Source organism: Staurois parvus, unplaced genomic scaffold, assembly GCF_062004578.1.
Source record: "Staurois parvus isolate SC_StPar_1 unplaced genomic scaffold, SC_StPar_1.0 ptg002010l, whole genome shotgun sequence".
Lineage (NCBI taxonomy): Eukaryota > Metazoa > Chordata > Amphibia > Anura > Ranidae > Staurois > Staurois parvus.
Window position 1 is genome coordinate 234899 of NW_028319806.1, and position 21448 is coordinate 256346.

At 44.4% G+C, this 21448-nt stretch overlaps 1 protein-coding gene across 1 annotated transcript in view; it reads left to right on the forward strand.

Annotated features, from left to right (window-relative positions):
* Positions 1 to 703: 703 nt before the first annotated feature.
* LOC149433041 (vomeronasal type-2 receptor 26-like) overlaps positions 704 to 21448 on the forward strand; it is a 79982-nt gene continuing 59237 nt past the window's right edge. Inside the window, exons 1-2 of the mRNA XM_089664723.1 lie at positions 704 to 825; positions 2248 to 2539. Of these exons, the coding sequence (XP_089520849.1) occupies positions 704 to 825; positions 2248 to 2539 (414 nt within the window). The remainder of the gene's footprint in view (positions 826 to 2247; positions 2540 to 21448) is intronic.

Here is a 21448-nt window from a genome sequence, read left to right on the forward strand (position 1 = left end):
CTTCAAATCTGTCCTTGCTTACTGACTTACAAGGGACCTTACATCAAGTTCACCACCATTAGGAGGAGAGGTACTTACTAACTATCATCTACACTTTAGATCATCTTCACATAATTGGGCCCCAACTAGTGTGCAGAAGACTCCATATTGTTCTTAAAGGGACAATGATTGATTATAGATGAGAGGTCTCTCCATTTTCAAATCTAATCCTTGCCATCAAGTTCTGAGGACCTGCAGTGAGCTTATCTATTTATTGATAGTTGTTCTTGCTCGCTGGTGATTCAACAGCCACCTCAGATTGGAGGCAGTGGATTATTTCTGAAAGCAGGTCTGCTAACAGTTACTGGTATTTTACTGTAGATGCTGTTACTTTACTTAAAGCTGATAAGAGGGATTATATTGTTGCATAGGCTAATGCTATTTTTTTTCACCAAGTTACATTCAAACTCAATATAAACTCCATATTGATTTACACTAACTTGTCTGTGAGTCCCTTTTACAGTGGTGACTTACTCAAGTTACAAGAGTGTGGTGGTGTCAACAGAGGTTGGGCTTTCAGATAGAGGTCCAGAATGACAGGGAACCAAAAAATTACTAAGCAACCCTTAAGGGGGTAAAGGGGGTTGTGCTACACAAATAATGACTGTGAGGCTGCTGGCATCCCAGCTGCCAATGATGTCGCACAGTGTCCTTGGTTGCTAGGATGCAGGTGGCCCCTTGTGTCCTATCAACCAAAGATGCTTACTGCCCTCACAGCAGGAAGTTGTCATTTAGTGGCATGGAATGGCTTCCGACTGCAAACAAAAGTTTGCTTCAGCTGAGCAGGTAAACACAACTTTAGGTGTTCCTATTCATGAACTGCAAGCATCCAGAGTTCATGGCAAACCCTTTGTTATTACAAACTCATCCCTAGTACTTAGCAGATCCCTTTGAGCACCTGGCTGCAAAATCACTGCAGTTCCCCATGTGTCTACGAATTGTTGTTCACTCCTCCGCTTCCTGATGTTATGGAAACCTCTGAAACTGTATAGGAAGGAGGTTGTGTACTCCACAATCGCCATTTGTTCAACGATAAAGATTTAAATTGGCTCCTCATACATTATTTTTTATTAGCATACAATAAAAAATAAAAGCATAAAAAGATTCTTAGGCATACTTTTTAAAAACCACTTCCAGTCCGGACACTTTTACCTCCTTCCCATCCAGGCCAATTTTCAGCTTTCAGCGCTATCTCACTTTGAATGACAATTGCGCGGTCATACAACACTGTACCCATATGAATTTTTTAGCATTTTTTTGAGACAGATAAAGCTTTATTTTGGTGGAATTTATTCATCACTGGGATTTTTATTTTTTTGCTATGTAAATGAAAATGTCCAAAAATTTTGAAAAAAAGTGTTTTTCTTATAAAATTTTGAAAATAAATAGTATTTCATCATAAGTCTTGGCCAAAATTTATTCTGTTATTTTCTTAGTAAAAAAAAATAATCCAAATTAGTTTATAACCAAAAATTATAATTTGTAAACATTTTTTTTTAGTTTTTTTTATATTATTATTATTTATTTATTTACATACTGTCACCCTAGCAGTACAGTGTCACCATGGTGACACTGTACTACTTGTGGGGGGTGATGAAGATTTTTTTTTTTTTACACTGATTGCTTTTACAGTCTTTATGGGTGTAAAAGTAATCATTTCTCCTTCTCTCTAGCTGCATTCTTGCAGCCATTGAGAACTACTGAGTGAGCTGTGATTGGTCACAGCTTGTCGCATGGTACAAGATTGTTGTGAATAGCCTTGTACCATGTGACCTCTGTGATCATTCACAGATTTCACACATAGTAAGCAATAATGTCAGAAGTGACATCTTGCTTACTACTCTGCAAGTGATCACTGATTGGCCAATCAGTGATCATATGATCGGGACCTCGCACAGAGGTCCAGTCCGAAGATTGGTGTTCCACTGTGTCCGGAGGACACAGCGTGCACTGGATCGCGGTGCTGCGTGCTCCCAAGAACACAAGCAGGGGGCGGGGAGGCCGTTTATAAACAGCCACCCGACCCTGCACTGCCACCGTCCGGCCATTTATATACAATGGCCGGACGGGAGGTGGTTAACCTGCCTGATACATTGTCATAGTTAATTTGTTGCTGTCAGGAATTCCACAGCCGCTTAATGAAAAATAAGGAGATTAGGGGTGATTTTTGGTTTACTATACCTTTGTATAAATAATTGTCTCTTTCAGCCCAAGACCAGTTTATCTCCGGCACATGCTGGCATTCATGTTTGCCATAGAGGAAATAAACCGCAGAACAGACATCTTGCCGAACATAACTCTGGGTTACACCATCTACGATACCTGCACTTCACAGCGGAAAGCCATCCAGAGTACTCTCGGTATCATTTCAGGGACAGAGAAGATAGTGCCAAATTACAGCTGTTATAAACAAGGCAAACTGGTTGGAATTATTGGGCACAGGCTATCCTCCTCATCGACTTCCATGGCCAGTGTGACTGGAATCTACAGGTACCCACAGGTGAGCAAATTCTACATATTGAGATTGGCATACTCACAATAATGTTTAGATATTTCTAAAGTATTTGATAAAAGGCCACACAGCACAAACAATGTTCTAAGCCAGAGGTCTCTAAACTTTTTAAACAAAGGGCCAGTTTTCTGGCCTTTAGACTTCAGAGGGGCTAGACTGTGGCCAGAGGGAGTAGAAAATGTGTTGGCATCAGTGGGAGTGAACAATGCCCTATATTTGATATAGTGTCCCATTGTTGGTGTCAGTGGGAGGAATAGTGCCACATCATTGGTGTTAGTGGGCAGAATAGTGTCTCATCATTGGTGTCAGTAGAAGGCATATTGCTTACCGTTGGTATTAGCGGAAGCAATAATGCTCCATCATTGGTGTCAGTGAAAGGAATTATGTTCTATTTTTAATGTCAGTGATATGAATAGTACTCCGAGGGCCGGATAAAGGAAATCAAAGGGCCACATCTGGCCACCACTGTTCTAAGCGATTGTCAGCATGGATTCATTAAAGACCACAAGTATCATGCAAATCTGTCTTTTTATGAGGAAGTAAGCAAAAAGAAAAAAGTTGCTAAACAACCAGCATGGGTTTCACACCAGAACCAGTACCAGACCTTTATCCTTGAGGAGTGTCAGGTATGGATTTAAAGGGGGAACCCCACAAAAAAGTGTAGTTTCCCCCCCAAATCCATACCAGATCTTCATCCAGGCATGCTGCCTAACAGACCAGAAAGGTAGGAACAGCAAGTGTGCATGCCCGCTCCTCCTAAACCATGCTAGACCACGTGCCCTCAAACTTGAAAGGGTACCTTTCTGGTGGAAACCCACAACTGTAATCTAGTGGTTGTGGAGGTCTGTGGGCAGGGACTTAACAGAATCTAGAAGCTCCTTTAAAATGAGAAGGCCCACTGAATGAGTAAGTGGTACAGTACATAATACCCCTTACTGTTTAACCTCTTCTTGACTGTGCTATAGACCAATGATGGCTGCAGCACGGTTATACAGTCCTGGGAGGGCATCATATGACGTGCTCCCAGAATGCGTTCCCCGTGCCCCCAGATGCTTCTTCCTTTGCACACAGATAATCACATAATACAGTAAAGGGCCAATCACAGCTGATCACCATGTAAACACACTTGCCTGTTATCAGCTGCAGTTTCCTCACGCTGTTCCTCAGTTACTGTGTTCTCAGGGAGAAGGCTGATGTTTAAAGGCCTTTCCAATTTTGACACACCAACAATTCTTCACAACATGGCAGGCGTGCTGCCTAATTATTGTCCTCTGGGTGCCCAAGGCTGATCCCCCTCCACTCCAGGAAAAAAAATGATCTATGGCCCTGGGGTATGAGTCACTGGTTGCAAGGACACCAGAGGCAACTGGCTTCTAGCAACCAGAAGCTCCAACAGAAAGCTGTCATTTAGCAGTGCTACTAATACTACTGCTAAATGCAAGACTTTCTGCTGCAACCAGAGCTTTGGCTCAGTAGATGAGAGAATGCTCTATTTAGTTTGCGTTCTCCGAACGCTGAACAGCCAAAGTATTATTATTGGATTATGTGATCATGTATATATATAGACTGATGTTTTATCTTCCTATATTCTTTTTTAATAACATATCTGATTTTTGGATTATCATTTAATGGCCATATTTCTAATACCATAGAATACAGTACATATTTAAAAACACGTTTATGTTTTTCAAGTTTAACCGGTTTCCATCAGAAATTGGCTATGCGCATGTGCGCATTTTATATGGACCTGTATATAATTTCAAATTCTTCCCCAATTAGTAACACGGTCTAAATAGTCCTTTGTTGCAATACATGTGGACACATATTGGAATATTATATACTTTATAATTAGATTATTGGTATATCTCTTCCTGCCTTGTGAGTATACAACGAGGCTGCTGTGAAGTATATCTATGGTAATATGGCGCCCGCATACACGTGGTTGCGGTCTACAATAACATGGCGGCCATGATCTGCGCATGTGCGATTTTATGTATATATAGATCTTACTTTGGCGTCTTTGTGTGCAAGCATACCCCTCATGAATACGTGCCTTAGCAAGAAACGCGTCGGGGAGGAGCCGTGCGCAGTGACGCCTTTGCCGCCGTGACCACGAGGAGGTCCGGTGGCCATCTTAGCACCTGCATGGTCAGTGTTTTACCTGTCTTTACTATACAATAAACGATTATTGCTTGAAATACTGCACAATGGGCTTCCTTCTTTTTGGCTCCCTGTGAGCCGGTACTTGCATAGAGCCCATCCCGGAGAGAGGCCTTAGGTGCTGCTAGCTACCCAGGGGAAGGAGATCCACAGTGGTTTATGACCAGACCTGGCTGACCCGGTTTTGAATGAGGTTTCCAGCAGACATCCTTGGAGCTTAATATACACATATGCGCATAAAGATTGCGCAACTGGTGAATGCGCATTTTTAACAATTTCATGACACATCACCAGAATGTTGTAAGGTGCACGGACTTGGGACTCCCCAGATGGATTTTCACCTCCATAAGCACTTTATGAACTATTTATAGAACTGTGTTTGATCATGAACACCTAGCACATTGACAGTGCTCACCAATATCACTTGTATTTTGCATTGTGCACGTTTGTCACTTTATATCCACCATTTGGGTATATATGCTATTATATTGTATTTATATTGGATTTTAGCCATTTTTAGCGCCGCACCTTTTACTTTTTCTTTGATACTCAGGAGGTTTTTGGTTTACCTTTGGTGCATTGGCTGCTCATGATTGTTATAGCGCTCACTTATTTTATCATTTTGTCAAAGTTTGGACTGACATCAATTGTGTGACGGGAGTCACTTTGGTGTGGGGGTTGTTCATTGTTTACTGCCATGTGGTCCCATTGTTCTATTGTGTGTCTTGCTTGTGAGCAAACTATTATGGGATGTTTGTGTTTGTATATTGGCTTGGTGGGGGGTGTTTCCAGCAGCCCTTCTGTTGGGACTGTCTATTGGTGTGTGTGTCTCTTGTTACTAAGTATAGATTGCCCCACCCTGTGTCATTATGCAGGGAGGGGGGATTTGTTCCCTGAGTGTATAAAAAGCCAGTTCGAGTTTCAAATAAAGAGTTCCATGTTTATACAGACTCGTGTCTTGTAGTTTTGTGTGGTCAACGTTGGTGTCCGTGGATCTGTGTTCGGAAAGGGAAGCGAGAGTCTAACGGAAATACCCTAGTGCAGTCAGGGTCCGGTTCCGTAACATTGGTGGCAAGCGGTGGGATTGTGCTTCCAAGCTGTGAACACGTCCAAACCACCACCGGGATTCAAGATGAGGAAAGTAGATGTCGGTCACCCCAGTGGAGTATGGACCTGGCATCAGAGTTCCCAGGGCTGCTGCGGATCGTTCTTGCAGCATATCCCAGGACTGTGTCTGCGGATCAGTACCTGGAGCTCAGGCAGCGGATTTGGGAGGTGCTTTGGAGAGGAGCCCTCCAGGTTGCTGGTATGTACAAGGGCAAGTGCTATTCAACCCCAGGGGAATGGGTCAGGGACCATCGGATGTTACGGATGCCATTCCTGGGAGAGCGACCCCGGGAGCAATGGGTGACTGAGTTTGACAGGCTGGTCCAGCAGGAGATAGAGCTGGACAACAGATATCGGGCTCTGCACTGGTACGCAGAGCAGAAATATTTAGGGATGACAACAGAATGCTCTCCAGAGGGATATGACTTTGGTGGCCCTGGATTGCTGTGGGAGAGCCTTACAGATCTTTTTGTGTTTGGCGATGAAGGAGAACCTACCCATGAGGACCTGCGAGAAGACAGAGAGGCTATGTTTGGTCTCACAGGGGTCTCAGAGCTTGAACCAGATCTGGAATATCTGCTGATGAAAGAACAGGATCTGGAAAGGGCATACAGGCAACTGTTAAAACATGTTCAGCAGCATGCTCATGAATCAGCAGTGGAAATTCCAGACACTAGGGATTTGATTGACTTTTCTGCTGAGGAGGAAGAGCTGGCAACAGGGCCAAACATTACTGAACTCTGCCCAGCACTGGTAACATCTCCTGAGTTCCATGGACAGGAGATGCTGAACCCTTATCCTCAGACACCAGTTCTAGAGACTGGAGATTTGATTGACTTTTCTGCTGAGAAGGAACCAGCCGGTGAGCCTCCAGCAGAAGAGCTGGCAACAGGGCCAAACATTGCTGAGCTCTACCCAGTACCAACAACAGCTTCAGTCTCCCTGAGAGAAGAGGTGGACGGCCTTTCTCCTACACCACTGACAGGGACATGGGATTTCCTGCCAGCGGCATCTTTGGAGGTAGAAGATACTTCTCCAGTTGAAGCGCTGACAACCGGACAGAGGGTCCAAGACCTCTGCCCCACACCTGCAGTAGTTTCAGAGGCCTAGGGGGAGAAGGGAGAGAAGGTTGTTGTCCTCCCTCCGCCACAGTCAGCCAGAGTGGAGGAAACTGTCTTCCCTCCCAAGCCAGGATTTGTGCAACAGGGACAGAGGAATGCCATCCCAGTAGCAGAACCACAGTCTGGGAGTGGAGGCGGCCAGCCTCCCTCCCCTACGGTTAGCCGGAGCCGATGTGGGGTCCCCAGCAGAAGTGCTGGCAACAGGACAGAGCGCCGCTGGCCTCTGCCTAACAACTACAGTCACCACCTGGATACCCCAGGGAGGCTGGATAGTTGGCCCAGATCCCCCACAGCATGATGGAGTCGGCCCAGCCACCCTGTCTGGATTGGAACCCAAATCTCTTTCCTAATTCTGGCAATAGCTAAAAGGGTTAGTACAGCAAAAATGTATACTATATACAGTGTAGTAGAGTCTGGATAATTAATCACCAGTCTCTTCAATCTCTTGAAACGCTGTTGGTGAGCTCTCTGCTCTTAGTTCCTAGGTCTGCACACCAGCTGTGTCCAGTATGAGGGTTGCCTCCATCTTTGCTGGATTTTATATTGATATTGTGTTATAGAAAATGTAACAGAAAAAGCAGGAATACACAAAGATGTCCAGGAACACTCCATGGAGACACAGGAACACAGAATGATAAGAAGGAACAAGCCATGGAAGTGCAGGAATACACAACGTTGGACAGGAACACTCAAAAAGAAAAAGAAAAACTCCCATGTGACCAGAAAGAGAAAGGGAGATCTCACTGTCGAATTATCCAAGACACATAAGAAAATTAGGTAACACCAGTAAGCTCCACCTCTATGTAAAATATACTATTTAAACACTTTAAAGCTCTACCATATCTGGTAGGAGAGTTGGTTTCTGTGTCTTTGCAGTGGCAATGGCCCACAAACCTGAGTGTGCAAATTTAAAAAAGCTGATTATATTTGAGTTAGACGCGGGGTTATCCTAATGAACAGTTGTCCACCGGGGCCCATAGAAAAATGTAAGGGCTGTGAGCACTGTCCTTAAAGTAAAACTACATTTTACCTTAACATTTGCACTTTTACTCGTCCCTGATTCCTATAAAAATTAGTCAGTATGACAGGTTACCTTTTCTAAAAATGCCTTTTTTTCTGAAGTACCCAGAGTCAGAAGGTTGCAGACTTGCTGAAAAAAAAACTTAAAAATGTTTTTCAGTCATTTTTTCTTTAAATTAAAAGTCAGCAGCTATAAATACTGACTCTTAATAAAGGGACCTTCACCTGTCCAGGGATCTAGCACTGTCCTCACCTGGGCTGATTCTTCGCAGATCTACGAGTCCCCACAGGTCCCTATGTTAACTGCAGTGTAGAAATGGAAAACCCAGATACTCCTGCTCTTAGGGATGGACTCAATGTAGTTAGGACCACATAATGAAATTCTTGGGATATGCACACCTTGCTGCCCTCAAAAGACCGGGGGAGTCCAAATATACTGAATAGAGAAAAACAAACAGAGGGCACACCGTCCTTGTGCATTACCTTACAAATATGTTTATTAAATGTAAAAGTAGGCATTGTACTCACGAATTGTCAATACAGTCAAGGGCGCATCATGAAGGAACAGCTTTGAGGACTAGCCTCTTCCTCAGAGCCACAGAAAGGAAGAGGCCCTCTTGCCTCAGTTAAGGTCAGTATTCATGATTCAACAATAAGAAAGAGACTGGGCAAAAATGGCATCCATCTAAGAGTTCCAAGGCAAAAGGTGCCGACCAAAAAGAATGCAAAGGCTTGTCTCACATTTGCCAAAAAACATCTTGATTATCCCCAAGACTTTTGGACAAAATGGACTGAATGTGACATAAAAAGAACATCTTACCAACAGTCAAACATGGTGGTGGTAGTGTGATGGTCTGGGGCTGCTTTTCAGCTTCAGGACCGGGACAATGTGCCATAATTGATGGAACCAATAATTTTGCACTTGAGAAAATCTTGAAGAAGAAGGTCTGGCCATCAGTTCGTGACCTTCAACTCAAGTGCACTTGGGTTATGCAACAGGACAATGATCCAAAACACACCAGTTAGTCCACCTCCGAATGACTCAAACACAACAACAAAAGTAAGTTTTGGGGTAGCCTAGTCAAAGTGTCGACTTAACTCTAAACTTTAAAAAGGCTGCTCATGCTTGAAAACCCTCCAATGTGGCTGAATTAAAACAATTCTGCAAAGAAGAGTGGGTCACAATTCCTCCACAGTGATGTAAAAAACTCAGTGCCAGTTATTGCAAACACTTGATTTCAGTTGTTGTTGCAAAGGGTATGATGAGTAACAATGACTGGTGGAAATTATCAGTGTTAAGGGTTAGTATAGCTAAAGCCTGGATTGGGGGCAAGAATTCCCATGACATCATATATCACTTTAAATATCTTAAGCAAAAAACTACAAATATTTTTGCAGGATCATAGAATATGGATTACATTTTCTGTTTGCCCACAGTCTCTCCAGCACAGGGGGCTTTGTTCTGAAGAAAAATTTGCTGATCTATATGGTGACCATCTTAAGGATATTTTTTTGTTAATTTCTTAAATGAGAACATTTAGTCACCATAAATACATATCTAAGCTCAGATTTCCATTGTTTGGGAGTACAGCTCATGTCTAGATAAGCTTCCCATTTGAGAAAGAGTGAAGATGTGTTGCATAATAATATGTCTTGAAATAGGTTGTGAAATAAAGATATACAATGAGTTTTAGGTGGGAATAAGTTATAATGATGAAATACCAATGTTGGAAGATGCATGTTCTGAACTGGATTTTTGGAAATAAAATGTGAAATGTTCATATAAGTAATTTTTTCAGAATAAGGCAGAATAAACTCTTGCCATAATTACAATGAATTGTTTTCAAATATTATTATCATATATTATCATATACAGGTGAAACTCGAAAAATTAAAATATCATGCAAAAGTTCATTAATTTCAGTAATACAACTTAAAAGGTGAAACTAATATATGCGATAGACTCATTACATGCAAAGCAAGATAGTTCAAGCCTTGATTTGTCATCATTGTGATGATTATGGCTTACAGCTCATGAAAACCCCAAATCCACAATCTCAGAAAATGAGAATATTGTGAAAAGGTGCAATATTTTCGGCTCAAAGTGTCCCACTCTAATCAGCTAATTAAGCCAGAACACCTGCAAAGGGTTCCTGAGCCTTTAAATGGTCCCTCAGTCTAGTTCAGTAGAAATCACAATCATGCGAAAGACTGCTGACCTGACAGTTGTGCAGAAAACCATCGTTGACACCCTCCATAAGGAGGGAAAGCTTCAAAAGGTAATTGCAAAAGAAGTTGGACGTTCCCAAAGTGCTGTATCAAAGCACATTAATAGAAAGTTATGTGGAAGGGAAAAGTGTGGAAGAAAAAGGTGCAAAAGCAACAGGGATGACCGCAGCCTGGAGAGGATTGTCAGGAAAAGGCCATTCAAAAGGGGACTTTCACAAGGAGTGGACTGAGGCTGGAGTCAGTGCATCAAGAGCCACCACACACTGACGGATCCTGGACATGGGCTTCAAATGTCGTATTTTTCTTGTCAAGCCTCTCCTGAACAACAAACAACGTCAGAAGTGTCTTACCTGGGCTAAAGAAAAACAGACCTGGTCTGTTGCTCAGTGGTCCAAAGTCCTCTTTTCTGATGAGAGCAACTTTGGCATCTCATTTGGAAACCAAGGACCCAGAGTATGGAGGAAGAATGGAGAGGCACACACTGCAAGATGCTTGAAGTCCAGTGTGAAGTTTCCACAGTCTGTGTTGATTTGGGGAGCCATGTCATCTGCTGGTGTTGGTCCACTGTGCTTCATTAAGTCCAGGGTCAACGCAGCCGTCTACCAGGAGATTTTGGAGCACTTCATGCTTCCTTCTGCAGACGAGCTTTATGGGGATGCTGACTTCATTTTCCAGCAGGACTTGGCACCTGCCCACACTGCCAAAAGCACCAAAACCTGGTTCAATGACCGTGGGATTAGTGTGCTTGATTGGCCAGCAAACTCGCCTGACCTGAATCCCATAGAGAATCTATGGGGCATTGCCAAGAGAAAGATGAGAGACATGAGACCAAACAATGCAGAAGATCTGAAGGCCGCTATTGAAGCATCCTGGTCTTCCATAACACCTCAGCAGTGCCACAGGCTGATAGCTTCCATGCCACGCCGCATTGAGGCAGTAATTGCTGCAAAAGGGGCCCAAACCAAGTACTGAGTACATATGCATGCTTCTACTTTTCAGAGGTCCGATATTGTTCTATGTACAATCCTTGTTTTATTGATTGCATGTAATATTCTCATTTTCTGAGATTGTGGATTTGGGGTTTTCATGAGCTGTAAGCCAAAATCATCACAATTATGACAAATCACGGCTTGAACTATCTTGCTTTGCATGTAATGAGTCTATCTCATATATTAGTTTCACCTTTTAAGTTGCTTTATTGAAATAAATGAACTTTTGCACGATATGCTAATTTTTTGAGTTTCACCTATAGCTCTAGTACGTAGTGATGGGACAATCCCCCCCCCCACCCCCCACCCCCCGGCTCGGTTTGCGGTAGAACATTCGAACAGACCAAAAGTTTGCCGTGAACATCTAACCTAATACAAGTCTATGGGACTCAAACTTGCAAATTCAAAAGTGCCCATTTTGAAGGCTTATATGCAATGTATTGGCCATAAAAGTGATATGGGGACTCACTGTGAGGGACATGAATCAGTCAAAACATTTGTTTCAAATAGTACTGTTTTTAAAGGGGCAGTCAATTTTCATTGCTTAAAGTAAAAAAAAATTGAAAAATTCCTTTAGCCACTTGCCTACCAGGCACTTATAACCTCTTCTTGCCCAGGCCAATTTTCAGCTTTCAGTGCTGTTGCACTTTGAATCATGTAACACTGCACCCATGTGAAATTTTTATCATTTCTTTTACACAAATAGAGCTTTCTTTTGGTGGTACTTACTCACCGTTGGGTGATTTTATTTTTTGTGCCATAAACAAAAAAAAGAGTAACAATTTTGAAAAAAAAAAAGTTTTTCTTTGTTTCCATTATACAATTTTGCAAACACGTCATTTTTCTCCTTCACTGATGTGCGTTGATGAGGCTGCACTGATAGGCATCACTGATGGACACTGATAGGCAGCACTGATGGGCACTGATAGGTGGCACTGATGAGGTGGCACTAATAGGCAGCACTGATGATAGGTGGTACTGATGAGCTGGCACTGATATGCAGCAATGATGGGCATTGATAGGTGGGACTGATCGGTGGCACTGACTGACAGCACTGACTGGCGGCACTGATGGGCATTGATGGGTGGCACTGCTGGGCAGCACTGATGGGTGGCACTACTAGGCACTGCTGGGCACAGATAGGTGGCACTTTTGGCCACAGGTGGGTGGCACTGATGAGCACTTGTGGGTGGCACTGCTGAGCACAGGAGGGTGGCACTTATGGGTGGCACTGCTGGGCACTGATCATCAGGGCACTGATGATCAGTGCCTTGATGATTGGTGCCGATCTGTCCTCTGACAATTACCGGTTATCGGCAGTACTTTCCTCAAGTACAGCCAAAATAATCGGAAACTGCATTTACCGGTGATCTGCTGTGTCATTGGACATGGCTTATCACGTGGTAAAAGGCCGTTGTGTTTGGCCTTTTACCACATCACCTGATCAGCTGTGTCCGTAGGACACAGCGATCATGGAGATCGCTGAGTGCGTGCCCCCGGGGGCGTGCTGGAGAGAGCATTCTGGGAGGACATCATATGACACCTTCCCAGAACTGGCTGGCCGCAGTGAAACCGTCATTCGGCTATCTGCAGTTTGCAAGTGGTTAAATAGCATGCCTGGGGGGTCCCCTTAAACTACCTACAAAGTTACTTATCTGTACAATGTATGGAACTGCTGCAGCAGGAATCACACCGTAGCCCTTCAGACTTATTCTTGACAAGTGCAGGATTGGACCCTGTTCTAAAAATTCTAATTATATGCACCTGTCAAACAGGTGCAGAAAAATTGGGCCTTGGGTGTTGGTGGTGCCTGAACACTGTAACCCCTCACAATTACTCTTACTGGGCTCAGGCATAAGACTTGCAGTTAGCAACTGTTAACAATTACAGATAAATAGTAAAAATTAAATAAATAAATTAACATTCACCTGTGAAACAAGTGCAGAAAAATTTGGCCTTGGGTGTTGGTGGTGCCCTAAACCTAGCTAGCATAATCAGGATTGAGGAAAGGACAGGCAGCATAGGCAGGCAGCATAGGAAGTCTTGAAGGGATCCCAGATCCCTAACAAATGTATTCAGTTACATCAGCATCAGGGGCAAGATAGTTGCTGTTGATCCAGGACTGATTAATTTTGATAAATGTCAGCTGCTCAACGGAGTCTGTGGACAGACGCACTCTTTTGTACATCACAAAACCTCCAGCAGCACTGAATGTCCATTTGGAAAGCACGCTGGATGCAGGACAGGCCAGTTGCACAATAGTATATTGAGCAAATTCTGGCCAATGATTCATCCTTAAGACCTAGTAACCCAGTGGATGCTCAGTTGGAAAGGTCTCCAAGTCTGCTCTTGCTCCTAGATAATCCTTCACCATATGATGCAGACGCTGCCGATGGGTGCTTAAACCTAACAGCCCTGGGCGCTGAGGACTAAAGAACTGTTTAAAGGCAGACGGCCACTTTCTCCGCCGCTCTTCCTTTGACAGAACAAAGCCTCAGAAATATGTTGTCCAGGAAATGGTAACCTCCCAGTGTCTGGAAAGGTGTTACACAATAATTTTTTTCAAGGCGTCCTCAAGATGTTTCATCTTCTGCTCCCACTGTGAAGATTGGATGAGCTCTGCAACTTTACCCCTGTAACATGAATCAAGAAGGGTTGCCAACCAGTATTGATCCCTCTCCTTGACAACACGAATCCCTGAGTCCTTAAGCAGGCTTTGCAGAATCAGGGAGCCCACGCAGCCTAAGTTTGAGAAGGAAGGAGATTCTGAGTCCTCTGAGTCACTAAGGATGACATTGTCAGGAACTACCTCCTCCCAGCCATGTACTACTCCTGGCTGAGTTTCTGGGGACTGAAAAGTGCCCCTTGAAGACTGCTTTATGTGACCCTCTGCTTCCATGCTGCTGCAATCCTCCTCCACTTCCTCCTCCTGCTGTGTGTTCTGCGGCCCTGCAGGAATGGTGTCAGGAATCCAACCACGGAAGCCTCTAGCACTCCACAGACCGGAATCCCCCAAGGCGCGGAATCTAAGCTCCGACCTGCTTGTTCACCAGGGCCCCTGATGGTGGGGATGGACTTGGAGCAGGCCGAGACCAGGTCACGGCCCCTGGGTTCACCCAGCTGTGGTAGAGGCACCGTAGAAGGTGTATAGCGGGTAAGAGTCTGATGTGAGGAGGTAACTAGAGCAGTGTCGGGCAGGCCGGGACGGTAACAATGGTGGCGGTGTAGTACAGAATCAGCAGGCAGAGGGATAAACGGGCCACAAGCCGGGTTCGTCAACAGGAGGTCAGAACGTGCAGGGTTAAGCAGGAGAATGGTCAGACAAAGCCAGGGATCAGAACAGGAGACGGACAGCAAATCAGGGTCAGGCAGGGTCGGCAACAAACAATCTACACTCAGGAACTCAGGAATACAGAAAAGACCATAAGGCAATTGAGCATTGCAAGAGCCGGGTTTAAATAGCCCGCCCGACTCCTGACAGGCGCTCCTGGGTCCTGGTGCTTGCCCGGCAACGTCATTGGTGAGAGGCGCGCCTGGGTCCTAGTGCCCGCCTGCCTGTATGTTTTGTCAGGATTCTACGCATGTGCAGATTCGATCGCCGCAGCAATCTTCTCATTCCCTGACATTGCCCTCCCCTTACGGGCAGCCTCCGGATGCCCAACCGGTTTCTCCTTTGAGACTGGTTGTGAAGGAATTCCCGCATTAATCTGGGGGCATGGACGTTCTGGGCAGGTTCCCACGAATTTTCCTCCGGCCCACAGCCTTTCCACTTGATTAAATACTGTACCTGAACACCCCTCCTCCTACAATCCAATATTGCTTCCACCTCAAATTCTTCCTCACCACTGATGTCTATGGCTTCTGGAGGTCTAGACCTGCAGTCTAAAAAGGGGTCTGGAACCACAGGCTTCAACAACAATACATGGAAGACTGGGTGTATCTTGAGGAATTCAGGGAGAGCCAACTTAAATGCTACTTCCTTAATCTTACGTTCTACCTGGAAGGACCCCACAAACTTGGGTGCCAATTTTCTGGATGGGCAAGTCAATTTCAGGTTGACCGTTGATAACCAAACCCGATCCCCAGGATGTATAGCCAATTCTCCCTTTCTCCTCGTGTCACAGAACCTTTTACTTTCCTCTTGGGCCTTAGCCATCGTCTCTTGTAGTAGCTTGTTATTGGTAGTGAAGAATTCTAAGGTGTCCTGAGCCGCCGGGACTTCTCAGGAACCAGGTCTGGCAGGAAGGTAGGGTGAAACCCATAATTAGCGAAACATGGGGATTGGTTGGTGGCGGAATGATTCGCATTGTTATATGCGAATTCCGCCATTGGTAGAAGTGTCAGCCAGTCATCCTGCAGGAAAGATGTATAGCATCTCAGATACTGCTCAAGCGTTTGATTAGTATGCTCTGTCTGCCCGATTGTCTGGGGGTGATATGCTGATGAGAAAGATAACTTAATCTCCAGCCCTTCAAATAATGCTTTCCTGAATCTGGAAGTAAACTGTACTCCATGGTCCAAGACAATCTCTTTTGGCACTCTGTGCAGCCTCACAATCTCTCTAATAAATACTTGGGCTGTTTAGGAGCTGTTTTGGCTAGTGGAAGAAAATGGGCCATTTTAGACAGGTGGTCCACAACCACAAAGATCATGGTGTGGTCTTGTGAGGGTGGCAATTCAACAATAAAGTCTAACGAGATCATACTCCAGGGTCGGTTAGGTATTGGCAAAGGTTTCAATAGGCCCCAGGCCTTGTCTCTGGTGGGTTTGTTTCGGTTACAGACGGGGCAAGATTTCACATATGCTTCACAGTCCTTGGCCATGTTTGGCCACCAACATGTACATGATGGGGGGGACTGAGGGTTGTGTTAGCGATATTTATGGTGAAGTCAATAGGGGTGGTGCGGGCAGGGGGGAATACTAAGTAGTGGAGAGTGTTTACTAAAGACCTCTATGGGTTGTAAAAAGTTGCAAATAAGCTAATGCTTTTAAGCGCCTCCCGCCCGCCATATAAAGTAATGACGAGCACAAGGCAGTTCTCTCGTTCTGGGAGGACGTCATATGATGTCCTGCAACTCTAACCACGCGTGCGCAGCTCCGGGAGCGATCAGTGGTGCGCTGTGTCCCTCGGACACAGGGGATCACCGATCAACGGAAAGAGCCAAAGATGTCAGCTCGGTCATGTGATCAGCTGTGTCCAATCACAGCTGATTGCATGTAAATAAGGAAATGCCGGTTATCGGCATTTCTCTCCTCACAAGCTGTCACACTGACAGAGGAGAGGAGAGCCAGTAATTGGCATTCCTCATAGGGGACATTTACACTGATCATCAGGGCACTGATGATCAGTGTGCCCTGATGATCAGTGTAGCCCCAGCAGTGCCACCTGTCAGTGTCCATAAATGCCACCTGCCAGTGCCCATCAGTGCCACATATCAGTGTCAGTGCCCATCAGTGCCACCTGCCAGTGCCCATCTGAGCTGACTTTCAGTGCCACCTATCAGTGCCAGTCAGTGCCACCTATCAATGCCAGTCAGTGCCACCTATCAGTGCTGCCTATCAGTGCCAGTCAATGCTGCCTAACACTGCCAGTCAGTACCACCTAACAGTGCCAGTCAGTGCCACCTATCAGTGTCAGTCAGTGCTGTCTGTCAGTGCCGTCTATCAGTGCCACATATGAGTGCTGCCTTTCAGTGCCCATCACTGATGCCTGTCAATACCCATCAGTTCCACCTACCAGTGCCTCCTGATCAGTGCCCATCAGTGCCACCTATCAGTTCCCATCAGTGCAGCCTATCAGTGCCCATCACTGCAGCCTCATTAGCGCACATCAGTGAAGGAGATAAATCACTTATTTAAAAAAATTGAATAACAAAAACTAAGAAAAAACTTTCAAATTTTCAGTTGTTTTTGGTTTGTTTAGCAAAAAACAAAAAACCCAGAGTTGATTAAATACCACCAAAAGAAAGCTCTATCTGTCTTAAAAAAAAGATACAAATTTCATATGAGTACAGTGTTGCATGACCGCGCATTGTCATTCAAAGTATGACAGCACTGAAAGCTGCAAATTAGCCTGGGCAGGAAGGGGGTATAAGTGCCCTGTAGGCTAGTGGTTAATTGTATCTTTATCCAATACACAAAGACCCAGGCTTTTGCAAGTAAAGAGAATCTTGGTACTGGGTTCCTTTTTTTTTAATATGACACGATTTGGGCATAGGTATAGTAACTCTTAGGTGGGATTGAAAAGGTAGCCCCCTTTGTTCAAAGGGAAGTCTGAGCACCATTGTTCAAAAAGATAATCCTGCAACAAGAAATTAGATGATCTTTTCTAGAGTCATTGGAGGGCAAACTGTTACTGCAATAGGGGATTTCAGATCCAGGAAGCTGTCTCTTGCTATTATTGCTGCCATTATCATAGAATGGGATATTTTATATTCGTAATCTAGGAATGGATATGGCAATGTAAGGAGCTCAATTTGCCCGAAGCAATAATGGATTGTCCCACTATGCACTAGTGTTTGGTACTAGAGGGAGCAAACCAATGTTAAACTTTGTAAAAATACTGGAGCATAGTAATTCTTTAAATCAGGAAAGCCCATCACACCATCTTTTTGTTTGAGAAGAACAGAATAAGAACATCTAGATTTTTGTCCCTGCCACACAAGCTTACACATTATACATAATATAGAGAATCTTTGGTAAAATTACCATTTTGAATGTTGCCAGCCTGCTGGACCATGACAAGGAAAAGTTTGTTAATCTATCCATGCCTGAGTGGATGGAAGTAAGTAAAGGAAGGTTGTTCAATTGAAAGAGGTTAGAGGTAGGTAGGTACAGGGCAGCAATCAGAAATTTTGGGGCCCCTTACACAGCTTTAGGCCTGGGCCTCCCCGGGCCTGACCACCAACATTACCCTGGGCCTGCTCACTAGCCATCCCACCAAGTCCATCCACTGGCCATCCCATTCCATGTCCTCCTCTTTCTCCATCTCATGTCCTCCTCCTCCCCTAGTCCCATCTCCTTCTCCTCCAGTACCATATCCTTCTCCTCAAATCCCACCTCCTCCATCCCAAGTCCTCCTCCTCCATCCCATGTCTTTTTCCTCCTCCATCCCATTTCCTTCTCTTACTCCATCCCATATGGAGTGCTGCTTGTGCTACTGGGGTTATGTATAAAGCTAAGATTGTGATTAGGATAATACCCTGAAACCCAGATTTAGGCTGGGCCTGGCATAAGTACCTCCCCCTAGTACCAGAAACAGAGAAGGCACCTTGACTGTTTTGGCTACGTACATTAGATTTACGTGTCTTAGAGCATCTGGCTCTTGGCAAACTGAAATGAAGCCAACCTGATCCGCATTGACTAACATTAACATACAAGCTGAAATTCTGTGGACTATAATTTTTGCATACAATTTCAGGTCAGTATTTAATAATGATATTGGATGAAAATCTTGGGGCGTTACTGGCTCCTAACCTAGTTTTAGTATGGTAATAACAGTGACTTACATAGTTCCATATTTAGTCTGGCTGAAAAAAAAAATCCATCTAGTTTAACCATAAAAAAAAAAATTATAATCCTACACTCACAGTTGATCCAGAGGAAGGCAAAAAAACCCAGCAAAGCATGATCCAATTTGCTCCTGCAGGGGAAAAAAATTCCTTCCTGATCCCCCGAGAGGCAATCGGATATTCCCTGGATCAACTTTACCTATAAATGTTGGTATCCAGTTATATTTTGTGTATCCAAGAAAGAATCCAGGACTTTTTTAAAGCAATCCACTGAGCTGCCCAGAACCAACTCTTGAGGGAGTCTATTCCAAATTTTCACAGCTCTTACTGCGAAGAAACCTTTCCGAGTTTGGAGATTAAATTGTAGCATTTCTGAAGGGAATTTGTCAGAGAGTACAGCAAAATTGAAAATGTTCTCCAAATATCATGTAAGTTATATGGAAAACAGATTTTACTATTAAGCTGAGACACTGTCTGGACCTGGAGATTTGGTTATTGGGTAGAGTTGGAATGGTCTCTTCTATCTCTCGAATGGAGAAGGGGACACTTAGCCTTTTTAACTGAGCCGCCGATAGATGTGGTAAACAAATGGAGTCCAAAAAATTAGAAACAGTCTCAGCTGTAGGTTGAGGGATAACATGTCACATGTACCTACTCTGTGCAATGGATTTGCAGAGATCAACACTGATCCTCTTCTTTTTGGATCCCCCACTGGCGGTCCTGGCTGCTCCCCTCTGCCGGGTGCCCCCAATAACAAGCTTCTTGCTATGGGGGCATTCGAGCTCTCGGGCAACGCTCCTGTGAATAGACACACACGGAGCATGGCTCGGCCCCACTTCCTGTTCTTTCTTCATTGGCTAACTGACTGTCATTGACATCAGCAGGAGCTAATGATTCAGCAGCAGTGTGAGCCAATGAGTAGAAAGGGACCCAGGAGAGCATGAACATTGCTGGACTGAGATGGGGCACGAACATTGCTGGATTGAGATGGGGCATGAACATTGCTGGATTGAGATGGGGCATGAAAATTGCTGGATTGAGATGGGGCACGAACATTGCTGGACTGAGATGGGGCATGAACATTGCTGGACTGAGATGGGGCACGAACATTGCTGGACTGAGATGGGGCACGAACATTGCTGGACTGAGATGGGGCATAAACATTGCTGGACTGAGATGGGGCACGAACATTGCTGGACTGAGATGGGGCATAAACATTGCTGGACTGAGATGGGGCATGAACATTGCTGGACTGAGTTGGGGCACGAGCATTGCTGGACTGAGATGGGGCATGAACATTGCTGGACTGAGTTGGGGCATGAACATTGCTAGACTGAGATGGGGCATGAACATTGCTGGACTGAGATGGGGCATGAACTTTGCTGGATTGAGATGGGGCATGAACATTGCTGGATTGAGATGGGGCATGAACATTGCTGGATTGAGATGGGGCATGAACATTGCTGGATTGAGATGGGGCTCAGGTAAGTATTTGGGGGGTTTGAGCTGCACCCAGAAGGTTTAATGCATAGAATGTATTAAGGTAAAAAAAACCTTCTGCCCTGAGGGCCGGTTCACACTATAGAAACTCAGTCCAGATGCATTCTGGATGAGTTTCTGCATGCGCATTTTTGACATGTTCCACTGCGTTTATGATGCATTTTTGACGCGTTCCAGTGTATTTGTATGCATTCCAGTTCATTTTCCCCCCTCTCTTTTTCTTCAATTTCAATAGGGACATGTGCATTCCAGTGCATTTTTGGTGTTTTCGGTACATTCCAGTGTGTTTCGATGCATTTTTGATGCGTTTTACTGTGTTCCAGTACAGTTCTGTGCAGAAAAAAATGCAGCCTGTTCTACTTTTTTTTTCTGCAATCGGAACGCACTGGAACTGCAAGCACTGATGTGAACTATGACATTAACAACCATATAACCTACTTTCTGTGCATTTTGGATGCAGAAAAAAAAGCAACTGAAACGCCTGTAGTGTGAACTGGTCCTTAGAACCACTTTAAGTTATAGTAGTCATGAAATGCATCCGCAATCACTTGGCGGGGTTACATAATTTTTCTCTGGTATGAGGATGGACTGTATAGGATATCTTTTGTTTAATTTAACCATGTGTAATTTGGGCTGCTATAGTTTGCCTTTGCCATAGTTATCTTATTACTATTTACATAAAAACCAATGCAAAATCCAGGAAAGTGAGGAATAGGGACTCAATGGCCGCCTCCATAATTTTTTGAATTTACAGGTACTACATCCTCCATTATTCAGTATACAATCCCTAAGAGAAGAATCTAAACAGGACCGAAAAATGAAAAGCTCAAAATATGCTTGTACACTGCTCAAAAAAATGAAAGGAACACTTTGAAAACACATCAGATCGCAATGGGGAAAAATATCATGTTGGATATCTATCCTCATATGGACTGGGTAATGTGTTAGGAATGTAAGGATGCCCCATCATTTGATGGAAATGAAAATGATCGACCTACAGAGGACTGATTTCAAAGACACCCCGAAAATCAAAGTGAAAAAATTATGCAGCAGGCTTGCCCATTTTCCTGAAATTTCATTGCAGCAACTCAAAATGATACTCAGTTGTTTGTATGGCCCCCACGTGCTTGTATGCATGCCTGACAACATCAGGGTTTGCTCCTACTGAGATGACGGATGGTGTCCTGGGGGATTTCCTCCCAGATCTGGACCAGGGCATCACTGAGATCCTGGACAGTCTGAGGTGCAACATGGCGGCGT